This window comes from Pimephales promelas, chromosome 3 (genome assembly GCF_988280905.1).
Source record: "Pimephales promelas chromosome 3, fPimPro1.hap1.1, whole genome shotgun sequence".
NCBI classification, from domain to species: Eukaryota; Metazoa; Chordata; class Actinopteri; order Cypriniformes; family Leuciscidae; genus Pimephales; species Pimephales promelas.
Window position 1 is genome coordinate 42245341 of NC_142771.1, and position 17365 is coordinate 42262705.

The 17365-nt window shown below is 40.7% G+C and overlaps 2 protein-coding genes across 3 annotated transcripts; one reads left to right on the top strand and one right to left on the bottom strand.

Moving 5' to 3' along the window:
* The first annotated feature begins 83 nt into the window (after window positions 1-83).
* On the top strand, window positions 84-3573 carry smim10l3 (small integral membrane protein 10 like 3). Its single transcript, XM_039675230.2, has 2 exons — window positions 84-448; window positions 3010-3573. Exons 1-2 carry the CDS (start codon window positions 281-283, stop codon window positions 3028-3030), a joined length of 189 nt encoding a protein of 62 aa, XP_039531164.1. The 5' UTR covers window positions 84-280; the 3' UTR covers window positions 3031-3573.
* A 40-nt stretch (window positions 3574-3613) lies between these two features.
* On the bottom strand, window positions 3614-9200 carry LOC148982108 (erythroblast NAD(P)(+)--arginine ADP-ribosyltransferase-like). 2 transcript variants are annotated; one of them, XM_089128933.1, is made up of 3 exons: window positions 8877-9200; window positions 8667-8780; window positions 3614-3848 (listed from the first exon to the last, which is right to left on the bottom strand). In XM_089128933.1, exons 1-3 carry the CDS (start codon window positions 8940-8942, stop codon window positions 3789-3791), a joined length of 240 nt encoding a protein of 79 aa, XP_088985059.1. In that variant the 5' UTR covers window positions 8943-9200; the 3' UTR covers window positions 3614-3788. The 2 variants fall into 2 exon arrangements, with proteins under 2 accessions (XP_088985059.1, XP_088985058.1); XM_089128932.1 differs by lacking the exon at window positions 3614-3848 and having other exon boundaries at window positions 7975-8780; window positions 8877-9197.
* Window positions 9201-17365: the final 8165 nt, after the last annotated feature.

Genomic DNA, 17365 nt, shown 5'->3' on the forward strand with positions numbered 1-17365 from the left:
AATATAAAAAGGCCATGAGGGTAACGATATTATTTTATTTATCATTAATGTTAGGGAACTAAACTACGATTACACTGCATGACGTTTACAGGAAGTAGAAGTTGACAACATCCGGTCGCGAGCGCATCTTGAGCATAGATTGAGAGTAACAGCAAGGTGTAGGATGATGGTGATGATGATTTCAACTGATGTGAGATGAGGACTGTCAGACGCTCGCTGTAACGCACGCTCGCTCATCATGTGTCGCGTGTGAGGGGCGTCAGCAGGGAAGCGTCCTCTTATGGCGGCTCTGGCGCATCTGGTGCTGCGTGTGTCGGGCTCGTACGGGCTGTTCTCTAAAGGGCTCAGTCGGACTCTGCTCATCTTCTTCGATCTCGCCTGGAGACTCAGACTCAGATTCCCTTACCTCTATGTCATCGCCTCCATGATGTTCAACGTGCGACTACAGGTGCGAGTCTATCTATCTATCTATCTATCTATCTATCTATCTATCTATCTATCTATCTATCTATCTATCTATCTATCTATCTATCTATCTATCTATCTATCTATCTATCTATCTATATGTCTGTCTGTCTGTCTGTCTGTCTGTCTATCTATCTCTCTGCCTGTTTATCTGCTGGTCTGTCTATCTGTCTGTCTGTCTATCTATATGTCTATCTGTCTGTCTATCTATCTGTCCGTCTGTCTGTATCTAACTGTCTGTCTGTCTATCTATCTATCTAACTAACTGTCTGTCTATCCAACTGTCTGTCTGTCTGTGTATCTAACTGTCTATCTATCTGTCTGTCTATCCGTCTGTCTATCCGTCTATCTGTCTATCTAGAGAGACAGACACATATAGACAGACAGATATCTGTCTGTCTATATGTGTGTCTCTCTATCTGTGTCTGTCTGTCTATCTGTCTGTCTGCCTGCCTGTCTATCTGTATGTCTATCTATCTCTCTGCCTGTGTATCTGCTAGTCTGTCTATCTATCTATCTATCTGTCTGTCTGTCTGTCTGTCTGTCTGTCTCTATCTATCTAACTGTCTGTCTGCCTGTCTGTCTGTCTATCTATCTAACTAACTGTCTGTCTGTCTATCTATCTAACTGTCTGTCTATCCAACTGTCTGTCTGTCTGTCTGTGTATCTAACTGTCTATCTGTCTGTCTATCTATCTGTCTGTCTATCCGTCTATCTGTCTATCTAGAGAGACAGACACATATAGACAGACATCTGTCTGTCTATATGTGTCTGTCTCTCTATCTGTGTCTGTCTGTCTATCTGTCTGTCTGCCTGCCTGTCTGTCTGTCTATCTGTCTCTGCCTGTATGACTGTCTATCTATCTGTCTGTCTGTTTGTCTGTCTGTCTGTCTGCCTGTCTGTCTGTGTATCTATCTGTCTGTCTGTTTGTCTATCTATCAACTGTCTGTCTATCTGTCTGTCTGTCTATCTATCTATCTATCTATCTATCTATCTATCTATCTATCTATCTATCTATCTATCTATCTATCTATCTATCAACTGTCTGTCTGTCTGTCTATCTAACTGTCTGTCTGTCTGTCCAACTGTCTGTCTGTCTGTCTGTCTGTCTGTCTGTGTATCTAACTGTCTATCTATCTGTCTGTCTGTCTATCTATCTGTCTGTCTATCCAACTGTCTGTCTGTCTGTCTGTCTGTGTATCTAACTGTCTATCTGTCTGTCTGTCTGTCTATCTATCTGTCTGTCTATCCGTCTATCTGTCTATCTAGAGAGACAGACACATATAGACAGACATCTGTCTGTCTATATGTGTCTGTCTGTCTATCTGTGTCTGTCTGTCTATCTGTCTGTCTGCCTGCCTGTCTGTCTGTCTATCTGTCTCTGCCTGTATGACTGTCTATCTATCTGTCTGTCTGTCTGTCTGTCTGTCTGTCTGTCTGTGTATCTATCTGTCTGTCTGTTTGTCTATCTATCAACTGTCTGTCTATCTGTCTGTCTGTCTATCTGCCTCTGCCTGTATGTCTGTCTGTCTATCTATCTATCTATCAACTGTCTGTCTGTCTGTCTATCTAACTGTCTGTCTGTCTGTCCAACTGTCTGTCTGTCTGTCTGTCTGTGTATCTAACTGTCTATCTGTCTGTCTGTCTATCTATCTGTCTGTCTATCCAACTGTCTGTCTGTCTGTCTGTGTATCTAACTGTCTATCTATCTGTCTGTCTGTCTATCTATCTGTCTGTCTATCCGTCTATCTGTCTATCTAGAGAGACAGACACATATAGACAGACATCTGTCTGTCTATATGTGTCTGTCTGTCTATCTGTCTGTCTGTCTATCTGTCTCTGCCTGTATGACTGTCTATCTATCTGTCTGTCTGTTTGTCTGTCTGTCTGTCTGCCTGTCTGTCTATCTATCAACTGTCTGTCTATCTGTCTGTCTGTCTATCTGTCTCTGCCTGTATGTCTGTCTGTCTATCTATCTATCTATCAACTGTCTGTCTGTCTGTCTATCTAACTGTCTGTCTGTCTGTTTGCCTGTCTATCTGCCTGTATATCTGCCTGTCTCTCCGTATATCTGTCTGTTTGTTTATCTATTTGTTATTGTCTGCCTGTCTGTCTATCTTTATGTCTATCTATCTCCCTGCCTGTCTATCTGCTGGTCTATCTATCTATCTGTCTACCTATCTGTCTGTCTATCTATATGTCTGTCTGTATATCTGTCTATCTATTTATATGTCTATCTGTCTGTCTATCAATCTGTCTGCCAGTCTATCTATCTGTCTATATATCTGTCTGTCTGTGGTTCATTAGTGATTCAGACCAAGTTGTTTTTATGACCATTAATTGATCAACTTCAATTTTAGACTCGCTGTTTAAAAAGGACGATTTGTATAAAATCCAGATATCTGTGTTTATTTGATCTATCTCTAGAGTCTAGCGGATCAGGTTAGTCCTTGTTCTTCTTCCCGTGTCCTGTAACTGGAGAGGAGTGTGTTCCGGCCCATCTCTCAGTGTGTCGAGTTCTCATAGATCTCTGTCCCCTTTTAGGTTCACATTGAGATCCACTGAACAGTTTCTGGACTGGACTCCACCATCACCAGCACACACACCATCAGCTGTGACTGGGAGACACACACACCAACACCCGAGCGAGTTAGCACACGCACATCGGCTTCATCGCAGGAACATATGATGATGCGTTTCTCGCGGTTTCGTGTCACTTCCTGTGTCTTATGCAGATGAATACCTCATTCTCAGCCGAGATTTACCCATGATGCCCAAAATGACACAATAGAGGCGTCGCCGAGCTGCACGCGGAGAGACAGAGTGCATGATCATCTACAATGTGGCTTTTTCGCACATTCATTTTTTTGAATTTTTATTAATAAATTGGTTTTGTTTGTTCTGTTGGCATGACAACTGGAAGTGGGACGGACCGCATCGTACACCTCCATCACTGTTACACAAAACTACAGGGATTTGTACATATAGATGGCTTTATTTCCTTGTGTTTTTGTTTTATTATTATTATTATTATTAAATATGTGCATTATGTTGGGAGGATTGTGAATGTACTATGATTTAAAATTGACAATAAATTATGAAGAAATATTTTGTCCTGCCATTTTGACTTTAGTACAGTAAATGTGAGTTCAACACCAGTTAAAGAGGTCATATGATGATGATGATTTTATAAAAGTTTGTTTATTGGGTGTAATAGTCTTTACGCTTTACTCCTGAAAACAACTTCATTCCTGAAGTGATAACAGAGATTTTGAATGTTCTGATGGGAACATCACGACAGGAAGTGATGCGTACAGCCGGACTTATTCTCTCTCAGCTTCAGGATGTTCTCCTGAAATAACCAGTAGATGTCCCTCTAGTTCCTGTAAACACACACACACAATTACAGTCACTCACATACACATGTACACTCACAGACTTGCACTCACTCACATACATTACACACACACTTACACGAATATGAGCACAAGCCGTCGGCTCTGATAACCAAACTCTGAGATGATGTTTAGGAGTGGTTGATATTTAATCATCTTAGTCACAAAGGCTTCTTCCATACCATAATCAAAGGTACATGCAAACTCAACAACAAACACCTCGCTGATGTCTTCATTAACCACAACAATATCTGGTGTATTTGCAAGCACATGAGAAAAGGTTTCAGAGACATTATAATTCTGAAACAGATGATTTTACACAAGGATGTTTATACATTTTTAAGGCAGATGAGAAATGGCTTGATATGTCCTTTATTATAAGATCCAGTATTCTGTGGCGTGCGATATACACTCCTGTAGAGGCATGGCAGCCGCTCGAGATGTGTGGCAGTGTCTCAGTGATCAGTTCTGAAGTGTGATGCAAACTATGAGGTACCTGAGTTGTAGGAAACCAGATTGAGTCTGGTTGCAAGAATTTGTAGTTTGGCTTTTACTGTAAAAATGATAATGTCCTCACTGAGTGCTTTGAAAAAAGAGTGAGAAACAGAGAGATCAGCGGAGGAGAGACACGCAAGTTTCCCCTGAAGGTTCAGTCCAGTCCAGTGTTGGTTCTGGTGATGTTGGTGTAGTCCAGGAGAGTTGACCGGGCCCCTGTGGATGCAGGTAGTTTTATTTTGGTTCCCAGAATATTCTCCTAAAAGGAACACCGCAAAAACTCCAGTGTTAAAGTTAATGAGATGATTAGGTGATTAATTGTGTGATGATTGAGCATTATTGAAGACACCTGATGTTAACAAGCAGAATCTCTGAAGGAGAAAATCACCATTTTAAGTCACCATTATGGTGATCAGTGTTTGCTTTAGTTGGACTCATGACCCTTATACTTTCACTTTAGATAATAAAGTTGTTGGTTATGTACAGGCCACAAAAATCGACTCAAAGACGACGGTAGGTTTGAGGCAAAGGTACTCACAAATGATGATTATGGCTATAATTAACCATCACCACCTGAACACCAATCTCTTTGATCATGTGTCAGTTACAACTCAATTATAACAGCCAAACAACATCTTAATTTCATAATTTAAGGGTCAAGAGCCCGACTAAAGCAAACACTGATCACCATAATGGTGACTTAAAATTAGATTTTCTCCATTAGTGATTCTGCTTGTTAACATCAGGTGTCTTCAATAATGCTCAATCATCACACAATTATTGAATTAATTTGAACACTCTTCAGTGTTCATTTAACACTCATATTTGAGCACTTCTTTTTGAGTGTGGAGTCAAATAAACTCCCAGGAGAGTAAATTTAACACTGGAGTTTTTGCTGTGTAGGATAATATTCTTGCTTTAACACGCCACATTACAAGAACGTTTTATAAAATGCTTTCCGTCATCTCAGGCCTCAGTGATCTCCTCAAAACATTTGATAATGTTCCTCCTTTCTTATTATAGAACATTGTATAATCTTTTATCTCAACAACTTTCCCAAAACATCCTCAAAATGTTACAGTTAAAACATTAAATCTTAGTTTTCATTCAACCTTATAGAAACAGTATTTGAAATGAGAAAATCTCCTTAAAACTTTCTTTGAACATTTCTTTAAAACATTAACCAAATAGGGAATGTTAGCCAATGTTCTGAGAAAGTTCCCTGCTAGCTGGCTGTGGCCCTGACAGAGGTCAGGGGTCAGTAATGATGTCCTCGGAGACCCCCAGACCGCACCCACTCCAGTGCGGACACAGAGGTCGTTCAGGTCCGGCCAGTCTGACCAGACGCCAAAGCCGGCTGAATGGGTGTCAAATTTCCTGCTCTTAAAGCAAAGGAAGTGTGGCTTTGACTCTCTGGCCAGCGGCACCTTGCACACACACACACACACATTTGATGAGTTGATGGGTGTCACTTCCTGATCACACAGAGCTCGGCTGCTCAGTCTGAGTTCATCATCTCCTCCTCCTCCTCCTCCTCCACCGCTCATCTTCATCACACATGAGAATAACATGTTCTCCGTCTATAGTTCTGTAGAGGGAAAAGGTGTAGAAAAGGGATGGACGCTTTCGGATGCTGGTCTTTTGAGTATATTGTAAGTTTTATCAGTAAAGATGGACTTATTCTTAATTATGTGTGGTTTCCTTTGTGTCGTCACATCTTTGAGCTGGTTCATGACAGTGACCACGAGGTCTTATCTTCACAGATCTGCAAGCTTAGCGTACTCACTAAGCACATTTACAAACACATTTACATTCACAGCAAATTTGCAGCGCTCCATGAAAGAGAGACAAAAAGTCTCCTTCTGTTGAGAAAAGCTTGAACTGAACACATCAAATGATATGCAACCTCTATTTAAAGCTGTTTTAAAAGCAGTTTCCAGCAAAGGCCAGTTAAATATTAAATATGTTTTAGTGTTTAAAAGCTCCACAGCCCGATCTCATACCACGAATGTAATTTCTTGTGCCATTTATATCACAAAAATAGTTTATGCATGTGATACGCAAAAATCATATACACGCTTAAACTACCAAAGAGATTTACATATGCATAGAGCACGCAAAGAAAAATTAATCTTTTTTGCCGCATAAATAGCACGAGAAATTAAATTAATGGCAGGCTATGCGCAATATTATGAGATCGATGTACAAAATTAAATATCATCGACAGTCCTTTTATAGAAATCTGACAAGACACAATCACGCTTTATGACAGGAAACTTATCAACTTTTTGATGAACTGTTAGACACCGAGGTAAACATCCGACAAACATGTGTAACACAGTCTCATCCCAAAAAGTCATATAACTGACGTCTTGGGACGTCTTTTGACCATACGTCAATATCCGCCTTTTTAGGGCCCCCTTAAACGTCGGTAGATGGCGATCCCGGGCCGTCATACGACTGACGCTTTACCTTTAACGTCAGTTAGGTGACGGGTTAGGTTTAGGGTTAGGTTTAGTTAGGAACCCATAACCTCATCTACCGACGTTTAAGGGGGCCCTAAAAAGGCGAATATTGACGTATGGTCAAAAGACGTCCCAAAACGTCAGTTATATGACGTCTTGGGATGAGACCGGGTTGACATGTGAAACCACTTGTGAAACACGAGTGTGTTTAAATATTTTTAAGACAGTTTTTCTAGAGTAAATTTGTAGATTATGCATTCAATTTAATAGTGATAAATTAAATTAAATTAAATTGTGTGTCAAAATGTATAAATTCCTAGTGTTAAATTAACACTCTGAGTGTGGACTCATATAAAGACTGAAGCAGTGTTTAACAGCATCAGACCACCTTTTCTATGTGTTCATCTGGCTGTTATAACCCATGTACTGCAGCCAAACAAACTCTAAAGTTAATGATTTAAGGGTCAAGAGCCCGACTAAAGCAAATACTGATCACCATAATGGTGACTTAAAATTACGGTTTTCTCCTTCAGAGATTCTGCTTGTTAACATCAGGTGTCTAGGTGTCTTCAATGATACTCAATCATCACTCAATGATTCACTTAATTATCTCATTAACTTTAACACTCTTCAGTGTTTATATGAGTCCACACTCAGAGTGTTAATTTAACGCTGGGGGTTTTGCTGTGTAGGCAAGGTTTAGGTATGGTTTGTAGGGAATTACAAACCTGGCTACGCACATATTCAAACACACATAACTATAGATTAATGCGCATGTGAACGCCATCAGCGTTTATCACAGGTTCAGTTTAGAGAGAACAGTGTCGTCTTAGTGGCACCTAATTTAATAACAAATGATAATTTCGACGGAGGTGAATCAATCAAAACTAACTTTAGCTGGAAATTACATTATTGAAGAAACGCTATAAAACCAAACCAATCTCCGTTACCTTATGTTTATCTCTGTAAAGCTGCTTTGAAACAATCTACATGATGACCTGATGACTTAAATACAGAATGGCAATAATACAATGTAGGCCTATTACAACATTTAAAATCGTGTTATTCATTTAAACATTTTAATTCAGATCCAGACACAACTCTAAGGGTTAATTTTTAAGCAGCTGTTTATTTCTCTTAAACACGTTGAGAAATGTAATTGTTGACAAATAAATTTGCAGTATTTAAAATGGTATAATGGTAACTGTATGTAAACAAGTGAAAGTGTTTAAAAAAGAGAACAATTCAACTTGGAAACATAATTCTCAGTACTCTTCACTTTATAGACCACATCACATGGAAGATCTGGCTCCATTGAACTATACTTTATCTCTACGACTTTAAAGACCTCATAGGGAGGAATCAGCACTTCTCTTTCGTTCTCATATTGAGAGACGCTGGAGATATCTACTCCCATGCACGTGAAAATCTCAAAGCATGACTTTTTTCCGAACTGGCTTTCATTGGCGTAATCACCCTGTGAGGCTGAGGTGAAAGAGCCAAAGCGAATCTCTTTGTTTTTAACATCTCGGCTAAAGGCCACGTTGACTCTACGGTAGCAAGTGAGACATCGTTTTTGACTTTTGGCTCTATCTTTAATGGCAGTAGTCAGGAGAAAATGAAGTGCGTGATACCCGAATGTGGTGTTGTACTGAGGTCTCTGGGTTCGAACTGCATTGTTGAAGTCAAGATACACACCGCTTTTGTCAATGTAAGTACGAATAGCTACAATCTGATCTTTTTGTTGGTCTCTTTTTCCTTTTTTATTGATCAGTTTCTCATGGCTGTCCCAGACCTCTTTAAATTTTGTGTTGTTGTTCTTCTCATTCCTCAGATATTCTGGTACCTTCTTCTTCATTCCATCTTCGCACCCATCGTACATGTCGTCAACAGAGTCTTCCGCCATGTCCAGTGGAAGCACACTGTTTCCCCCAGCTACAGAATCAGTTTCACCAGCCTCCTTCAAAGAAATAATAGACACTTTGAGAACATTAATCTTGTTTTCTGGTCATCTTATGGATGTTAATGCACAGCAGTAACAATTAAGCAACCCTACCCTTGCAATTCCTGGAGAAACTCCGTAAATGAGAAGCACTGCTGCCAAAACAACCATCATTGCCATCGTCCACCAAAGCAGAAACCCGAAGACACAGCTGTTAGATAAAATAATCCCTGGCAACTTGTGGAGTCGAGTAGAAAGACCTGTCAATGAGACAACACGGTCTGGGTAACACACTTAAGAAGCAATTAAGGAAGTGAAAACGTGGGTGTAAGATACACTAAAACATGTCATCAAGTGTCTTTTAATAAGGAAGAGGTGTTTGTCGAAGATAGACATGACCAAAAAGGGGCAAGTAATGGTTTCACAACTCTGTGACAAAAAGAGAGCCTTTAACTGGAACAAAACATAATATTATTACTGCTTATTTTGTAAAGATGAAATTAGGCTATTTCTCTCAAGTATTCAAGAATAGAAGGTTGTTGTCACATTTATCTCTGTGATGTAGAGTAGTACAAGTAGTTTGTTTAGGCATGGTTTATTAACAAAAAATGACCATTTTGACGGAAGTGAATCAATCAAAACTAACTTTAGCTGGAAAATAACATTATTGAAGAACCGCTATAAAACCAAACCAATCTCTGTTACCTTAAATTATCTCTGTAAAGCTGCTTTGAAACGATCTACATTGTTAAAAGCGCTATATAAATGGGGATGACTTGACTAGTACAAGTATAAAGGTGCAAATAAAGTACAAGTACCTTAACTTTGGCAGAGATATGTTTGAGGTAATTTAAAAGTAGTGTCTTCATGACTTAGTTTATCCACCAGTGACGACAACACAAACTTTATTCACAGCTTCTGTCCTGCACACACACGTGGCTCAGTGTTTTGCAATACGAAACAGATTTAAACACTGTAAATACTCAGGCTCAGTGCATGTTTTTAATATCATTTAAAATGTTTGTTTTCTTACATGCTTATGTAAAAGGGGGTAAAATCAGTCGAGATGTTTTATAAACTCTAAAATGCAGATATGTTTGAATGATATCGTCATTTCACTTCAGTTCAGGTTAATTTTCATGGGAGGCTGTGTGGACAAACAAAAATAGTTGTCATTTCATAAGAAAATTGAATCCTAACACACACGCGCACACACACTTAGACTCTCTCACACTTACATTCACTCACCCACTCATACACACTTACTTAAACTGACTTCCAGCAACACGAAGTGTGAAAACAGTTTACAAACCAGTGTAATATTATTTCTTTCATGCATGTACAAACGTTTTTGTTGAGAATTAACAGAGATTTAGTTAACAATAAAGTTTGTTGTCACCATGATGGAGATCAGTATTTGCTTTAGTTGGTCTCTTGACCCTTGACTTTATAACATTAGCTTGCCCTTGTCTGCTGTAACTGTGCGTTTATAAAACACATTTGTCATGGCAAGAAAAAGTCAAGAGGAAATTGATTAAGTGTTTAGGCTGTTGTGATGATGCCATTATCATCTTGGACATGTGTGATTTTCTGATCTCATCCTGAGTATAAGCTTTAAATGTATGGGTATTTCATATATCTGTGAATATAGTAATCATATAGTGCATTAAAACGTTTTGGCCTGCTTGACTCAGATACACAAAGACATCAACAATCAGCATATGAATCTCAACAATGGTGACAATAAAAGGTTTCATGTTGCAATGCATTCAGGGTTTTTAGGATAGTATAAAACTCCCAGCATCCACTGCTGCATGAATGAATAAATAAATACAAAAAAATATTGCCACAATTGTTGCGATTCATGTACCCACACACTCTCTCTCTCTCTCTCTCTCTCTCTCTCTCACTCACACACACACACACACACTCTCTCTCTCTCTCTCACTCTCACTCATGCACATACAGAAACTTACACATGCACACACACAAATACACTTGCTCGCTCTCTCTCTCACACGCTCACTCTCTCTCTCTCTCTCTCTCTCTCTCTCACACACACACACACACACACACACAGTGTGTTTATCTTGTCCAGAGACCTCGTGCTCTAAGTTCAGAAGTGTTCATTTGATAGCAGGCTATAATGTAAAATACTGTTGCCAAGGCAACTGCCTAATTCTGTGCATGTCAACCCCCTCCACACACACACACACACACACACACCAGATTTTCCTGCACACTTGGAAAAAAGAGGATTTACAGAAGAGCATTTGCTCAATGAAATGTTAACTATAATGGACGGGTTAACTCAGAGAGGACAAATCAGCAAATGTATCTGCAAATATGAAATAAACAGATTGTGTTTTTAACCGGGTCACACATACAATTGCTGTGTATGGATGTGTAATGATTGACCTTTATAATAAAACATGAGCTAGCCTACAGGAAATGAATTAATGGAGCGAGTGATGATTGTAATTCGTCTGTTTGAAGCTTTGATGTTTTACGCACATTAATTGCACCAGAGGCAAATATGACTTTTGCATTTTTGGTTTTGGTGTTTAATTATATATGATAGTCCATTGCTAAGACTAGCAGTTTTTCATATGAAATGCATTAGAGATGATGAGCAGGATCAGCGTTTTTATCAATCCTGCAACAACATTTCTGTAGAACAATCATATTCTCAATATTCACCCTGAACTAATTCTAGAATAAAAGGGAAATTCTCATAAGAAAGATATTGCATTTTTTCTTTTCTTCTTCTCATTGGCTTTCTGGGTCCTTTAGTGTCTAATTATTCCATTTTTGCCCAGCATACAAAACGACCGAGGTTTAATATTAACCTATTAAAAAAAAAAGTCATTTTTGAAAGTAACAGTAAAAGGACATTTTCAAGATTTTGACATGTCTGTTTATGATTATATTTTGTACGAATAGTTTTTTTTTTCGTGTTTTTTTTTTTCAGATATGTGTTGTGTTACATGTTCTGTTATTTGGTTACTGTTCTAATTATTTTTAAAATTATTTTTACTAATTATTTTTTTAAATAATTAAACATGGTGTTGTCGAAGTTGATATTGTTGCTTTTTAAATTATCATGTATTTGTCTTGCATGTGTCATTATATTAACCAAATTTAGCTGTTTTTTTAACCCTAAATGTAACATGATTTTACAGTGCTCTGTCTGATAACATTGAATACTAGAGAACTGCCATCAGGGTCAAGTAGTATATCTGGAAAATAAAAGGACAAGAACAATACATACAAAATTAATAAAATCCCACACAATCACCCTTATAAAAAATGACCTGTCCAATCATCTGCACATATGCTTCATAAAGTTGTTGTAGTTTAGTGTAAGCCAAGTTAAGTCAAGTCACCCTCATTTATTTATACAGCACTCTGTCACAGTCCAGCTTGAGTAAGTTCAGCCATGGTTCATTTCTGTTGTAAAAAAAGTTATTAATTCATTTATTTATATATATAAAGCCGCTCTGGAGAAACAGTGATCGTCCAGCTCAGTTCTCATATAATGCTGTCAATGCAGGAGATCAATGATATTGATGAATATTAAATGATAACAGACCGATACGAATCCTTTCTTTATCTAAACATGGTATCATATTATGTTTTTTTTTTTTTACTTGTTTTATCATTTGCCAAACACAGCTCGTCAGCCTGCGGGATCATTGGCGTCTGAAGTGTTTAGTAATAGAAGAGGAACGGTGAAGAACGAGATGTTTGGGTGGAGACGACAGATGGAAACGTGTGTGTCTGACTGCTCAATCAGGCCATGTGAAGTCGGTCAGCGGGACGTTATTTCCCCTCAGACGGGTTTCTTTACATTCTGCCAGACGGGTGCCTGAGGGATAGCCTCTGGAGCAGAGCATGCTGGGAAATATTCAACACGTCACACACTTTAATGCTCACATGCCATCACTAACCACAACGCTGGTGGAACTAATTGTGTCTTTAGTCAAAAAGAAGTCTCTTCTGCTGACCGAGGCGGCATTTATTGATTAAAAATACTGTAAAAACTGTAATATTGTTAAATATTATTAGAATATGAAACAGCTGTTTTCTATCTGTATATATAGTAAAGTGTAATTTATTCCTGGGATTTAAGCTGAATTTTCCTCATCATTACTCCAATCTTCAGTGTCACGTGATCCTTCAGAAATCACTCTAATATTATGATTTGATGCTCAAGGAACATTTATTATTATTATTATCAATGTTGAAAACTGTTCATTTCAGGATTCTTTGATGAATAGAAAGTTCAAAAGAACAGCCTTTATCTGAAATTCAAAAGTTTGGGGTCAGAAATAATTTTCATTTTATTTTGGGGGGGAAAGAAATAAAACAAATCAATACTTTTATTCATCAAGGATGAATTTGTCTCGGATGGAACAGGAGTCAGACAGGTGGTAAGTGAAATAGTGTTTATTAACAGGATTGCAGAAGCAGACTAAGATATGGTTAGTATTTAAACAGTTGATAATCAGATGGGACCTTAGCTGCAGGATAATTAGAGTCTCTGTTTCAGATCAGGAGCGAGGAAGGGTTGAAGACGGACGGCTGAAGACTGAAGAAGGCATACGATGGCAAGGGTAAGTAGCGGGTTGATAGCATGGGTGAGTCTGTGTGTCATGTAGAGATGAGACCAGACAATGAGTGTGTGAAGGGGTGTCAAAAATAAAGGGAGGTGGAATGATGAGATGCAGGTGATCAGTAATGAACTAGTGGGAGAAGAGGCATGAATACGGCGACAAGGTCTACTACGAGGCCTGGGGGCAGGGCAATCAGGATGGTCCTTGTGAAAGTGAGTGAAGAGAACTGGATCTAGGATGTCCTCGCGAGGAACCCATGACCTCAGGGCTATAGTCCTCCCAGTTGACCAGTTATTTTAGACGAGAACCTCGTCGCTGTGAGTCCAAGTGGTACAGACTCGGTAGATGGATTCTTCTTTGACTGGAACTGGAGGAGGAAGTACATCAGCAAGGACTGGTTCTGTAGGAGGAGAAGTGGTTCCGTGAAGGGCTTCAAAATTGACACGTGGAAAGACAGTGAAATGCTGTAATTAGGAATATCGAGGACTCAGCTTAGGGCAAGGCAAGCAGGTGCAAATGTCCCGGTCGAAACCCACACCTTTTGTCCTGACCAGTACTGAGGAGGTTCCGAACGGCGAAGATCTGCTTGGTCCTTGTGACTCCGCACTGCCAGCTGGAGTTGCACGTGAGCCGAGTCCCATACCCTTTTGCTCTGATGGAACCAGTAGTCGACAGCGGGAACCTCTGAGGGCTCACCAGACCAAGGGAAGAGTGGAGGTTGACAACCCAGCCCACACTGAAAGGGGGTGAGCCCAGTGGTGAACTGCCGTAGGGAATTCCAGGCATATTCAGCCCAAGGTAGGAACCGGCTCCAGCTGTCCTAGTACTGGTGGCAATAGGTTCTTAGGTAGCGTCCGATCTCCTGGATCTTCTGCTCAGTCTTGACGTTTTTCTGAGGATGGTATCAAGAAGACAGGCTGACAGTAACCCTGAGGAGTCTGAAGAATGCTTGCCAAACCCTTGAAATGAACTGTGCATCTCTGTCCGACACAATGTCTTCGGGGAAGTTTCGAAACACATGATTGAAAGGGGATTCAGTGCCCTCAAAAGCAGTAGGAAGTCCAGACAATGGGATTAACTTGCAGACCTTCGACAAGTGATCCACAACAACAAAAATACAGGTGTGGTTGTTGGATCTGGGAAGGTCAGTCATGAAATCAATTCCAATGTGGGACCATGGTCGTTGTGGTATAGGAAGTGGCACAAGCTTTCCTTCTGAGAGTCGTCTGGGGGTGTTGGTAACGGCGCAGACTGAGCATCCTCTGATGTACCAGGAAACATCCTGTTAAATGGACGGCCACCAGTACCTGTAACTGAGGAGCGAGAGGGTACGCCTGCTACCAGGATGTCCAGAGCCCGGAGCGGTATGAGCGGAGTCCAGAAGGGTGGCACAAAGGTGAGGAGGTACAAAGACGAGTCCCTCTGGACCTCCCGACGGAGCGGGATGAAGACGGTTCTCCTGGGAAATCTGCTCGATGTCCCAGACGATCGGGCTGACGAACACGGCTGGAGGGAGAATAGTTTTGGGTGGAAGAATGATGAAGATGGGAGAGACCATCCGCTTTACAATTCTTACTTTCAGGTCGGTATGACACGATGAAATCAAAGCGAGTAAAGAAGAGAGTCCATCGAGCCTGACGAGGATTTAGCCTTTTCGCCTCTCTGAGGTATTCCAGGTTGCGATGTTTGGTTATTACCTCGAACTGGTGATTAGCTCCCTCCAGCCAATGCCTCCACTCCTCTAAAGCCAGCTCGATGGCAAGCTTTTCCCTATTCCTGATATCATAGTTCTGCTCCGCTGGGAATAACTTCTTAGAGTAGAAGCGCATGGATGGAGTTTTGGAGGATCACCCTGGTGATGGGAGAGAACCGCTCCAACTCCTGTTGAGGATGCATCCCCCTCAACGACAAAGGGAATCTCAGGGTTTGGATGAACCAAGATTGGAGCGGTCAGGAAGGCTTCTTTGAGTTGCTGAAATGCTAAGATGGCTTCAGGAGATGAGGACAGACGTGGGCTGGCCCTTTAGAGATGAGGTCAGAGGAGAACTAATGTGATTGTAGTTATTGATGAATCTTCTATAGAAATTGATAAAACCAAGGAATCTCTGAAGATCCTTCACAGTAGAGGACTGGGGCCAGTTCCACCATCCTCTGGTCCATCTGAGCTCCTTGTTGGTCAATGATTGAACCCAGAAATTGAACAGTGGTGGTGTGAAACTCACATTTCTCCAGTTTTAGGTACAGTTTATGGGCTCTCAGCTTCTCCAGGGACAAGATAGACGTGGCATTGTTGCTCAGAGAGAGACAGGGAGTAGATAAGAATACCATCAATGTAGATAACCACAAATCTGTTAAGATATTCCCAGAAGACCTCATTCATGTACTCTTGGAAGACTGGTGGAGCACTGGATAGTCTGAAGGGCATGACTCATAATGGCTGGATGTCTTCCATTCATCACCCTGACAAATTCGGATCAAGTTATATGCACTGCGTAAATCTAGTTTAGAAAAGATGCGGGCTCCATGCAGCTGATCCAGTGCTGCTGGGACCAGAGGAAGGGGATAACTAAACTTCACAGTTTGACAGTTGAGATGACAATAACCAATGCACGGCCTCAAGTCTCCATCCTTTCAGCCACGAAAAAGAAGCTGGAAGCAGCAGGTGGATAAATGTACTCTTGTTTAAGGGCTTCCTCCACATACTCCTCCATGACCTTCTGCTTCGGGATGGACAGTGGGTAAACACAGCCTTTAGATAGAGTGGCTCTAGGTAGCTGGTCATTGGTGCAGTCCCATGGCCGATGAGGAGGTAGTTTGGTCACCAACTGCTTGCTGAACACATCCTGTACTCAGCGGGAATCTCCACCTGGTGTTGGACCTCAGGGCTCTCAATGGAAGTGGACCAAATGGGAAACTCTGACTTTCCCTCTGAAGATGGAGAAGCAAAGGAGGGAATTTTCTGGATCTTCTTAACCGAAGCTAGACAGGAATGGAAATAGTCTTCACCCCAACGAAGGACCTCCCCGGATTTCCAGTCGAAGGTGGGTTGGTGTTGGACCATCCAAGGGCATCCCAAGATGAGCTCAGCAGTGGACTGCTCCAGCACCATAAATGAGATCTCCTCCGAGTGTAAGCAGCCAATGTGTAGTATATCTTCGGGAACGGTGGGTGGTTTAGCTGGTGGCGAAGGGAGTAGAGACTGGCGAACAGCCTGAACGAGTGTTGCGAATAGATTGCGTGGTGGATTCCCCACAGGCCCTGCTGGATTCTGCATTTTAGGTCTGGTCTTCTGTCTCAGATGGAACAGGAGTCAGACAAGGAATCCTGGATGAAGAAGGCATACGATGGCAAGGGTGATGAAGATAGTCCAAAGTATTGGGTTGATAGCATGAGAGCACGCTAATAAATAGCATTAGCATTGATAATAAAAACGAATGTTTCTTAAGCATCAAATCATCATATTAGCATGATTTCTGAAGGCATGTGACACTGAAGACTGGAGTAATGATGAGGAAAATTTAGCTTTGATCACAGGAATAAATTCCACTTTACTATATATTCACATAGAAAACAGCTGTTTTAAGTTGTCATAACATTTCACAATATTACGGTTTTTTAAATCAAATAAATGCAGCCTTGGTGAGCAGAAGAAACTTCTTTTAAAAACATTAAAAATCTCAAAACTTTTGACTGTCAGTGTATATGTTTCGATCAAACTGAGCTCATGCATTGAGGATCCAATGCAGTTAATATGCTGAGATCCGTCACGCATCACTCAAAACCCTCACACACACACACACACACACACACACACACACACACACACACACACAGGGGAAACACATGGATGTTCGGGATCTGCGCTTCTGACCATATTTGTGCAGCAAAGATTATGCATATGACCTATTTTCAGTCTGCAGCTTTGATATATTCAGACCAGAGATTGTGCTCGTCTCTCAGTGTGTGTGTCTCCCAGCCCAGGAAAAC

Excerpts from the sequence above, each read along its gene's own strand:
- LOC148982108 (XM_089128932.1), bottom strand. The coding sequence starts at position 8,942 with ATGGCAATGATGGTTGTTTTGGCAGCAGTGCTTCTCATTTACGGAGTT. Across the intron at positions 8,781-8,876 it reads TTTCTCCAGGAATTGCAAGG|GAGGCTGGTGAAACTGATTC; the intron begins GTAGGGTTGCTT and ends ATTTCTTTGAAG.
- smim10l3 (XM_039675230.2), top strand. The coding sequence starts at position 281 with ATGGCGGCTCTGGCGCATCTGGTGCTGCGTGTGTCGGGCTCGTACGGG. Across the intron at positions 449-3,009 it reads TGTTCAACGTGCGACTACAG|GTTCACATTGAGATCCACTG; the intron begins GTGCGAGTCTAT and ends GTCCCCTTTTAG.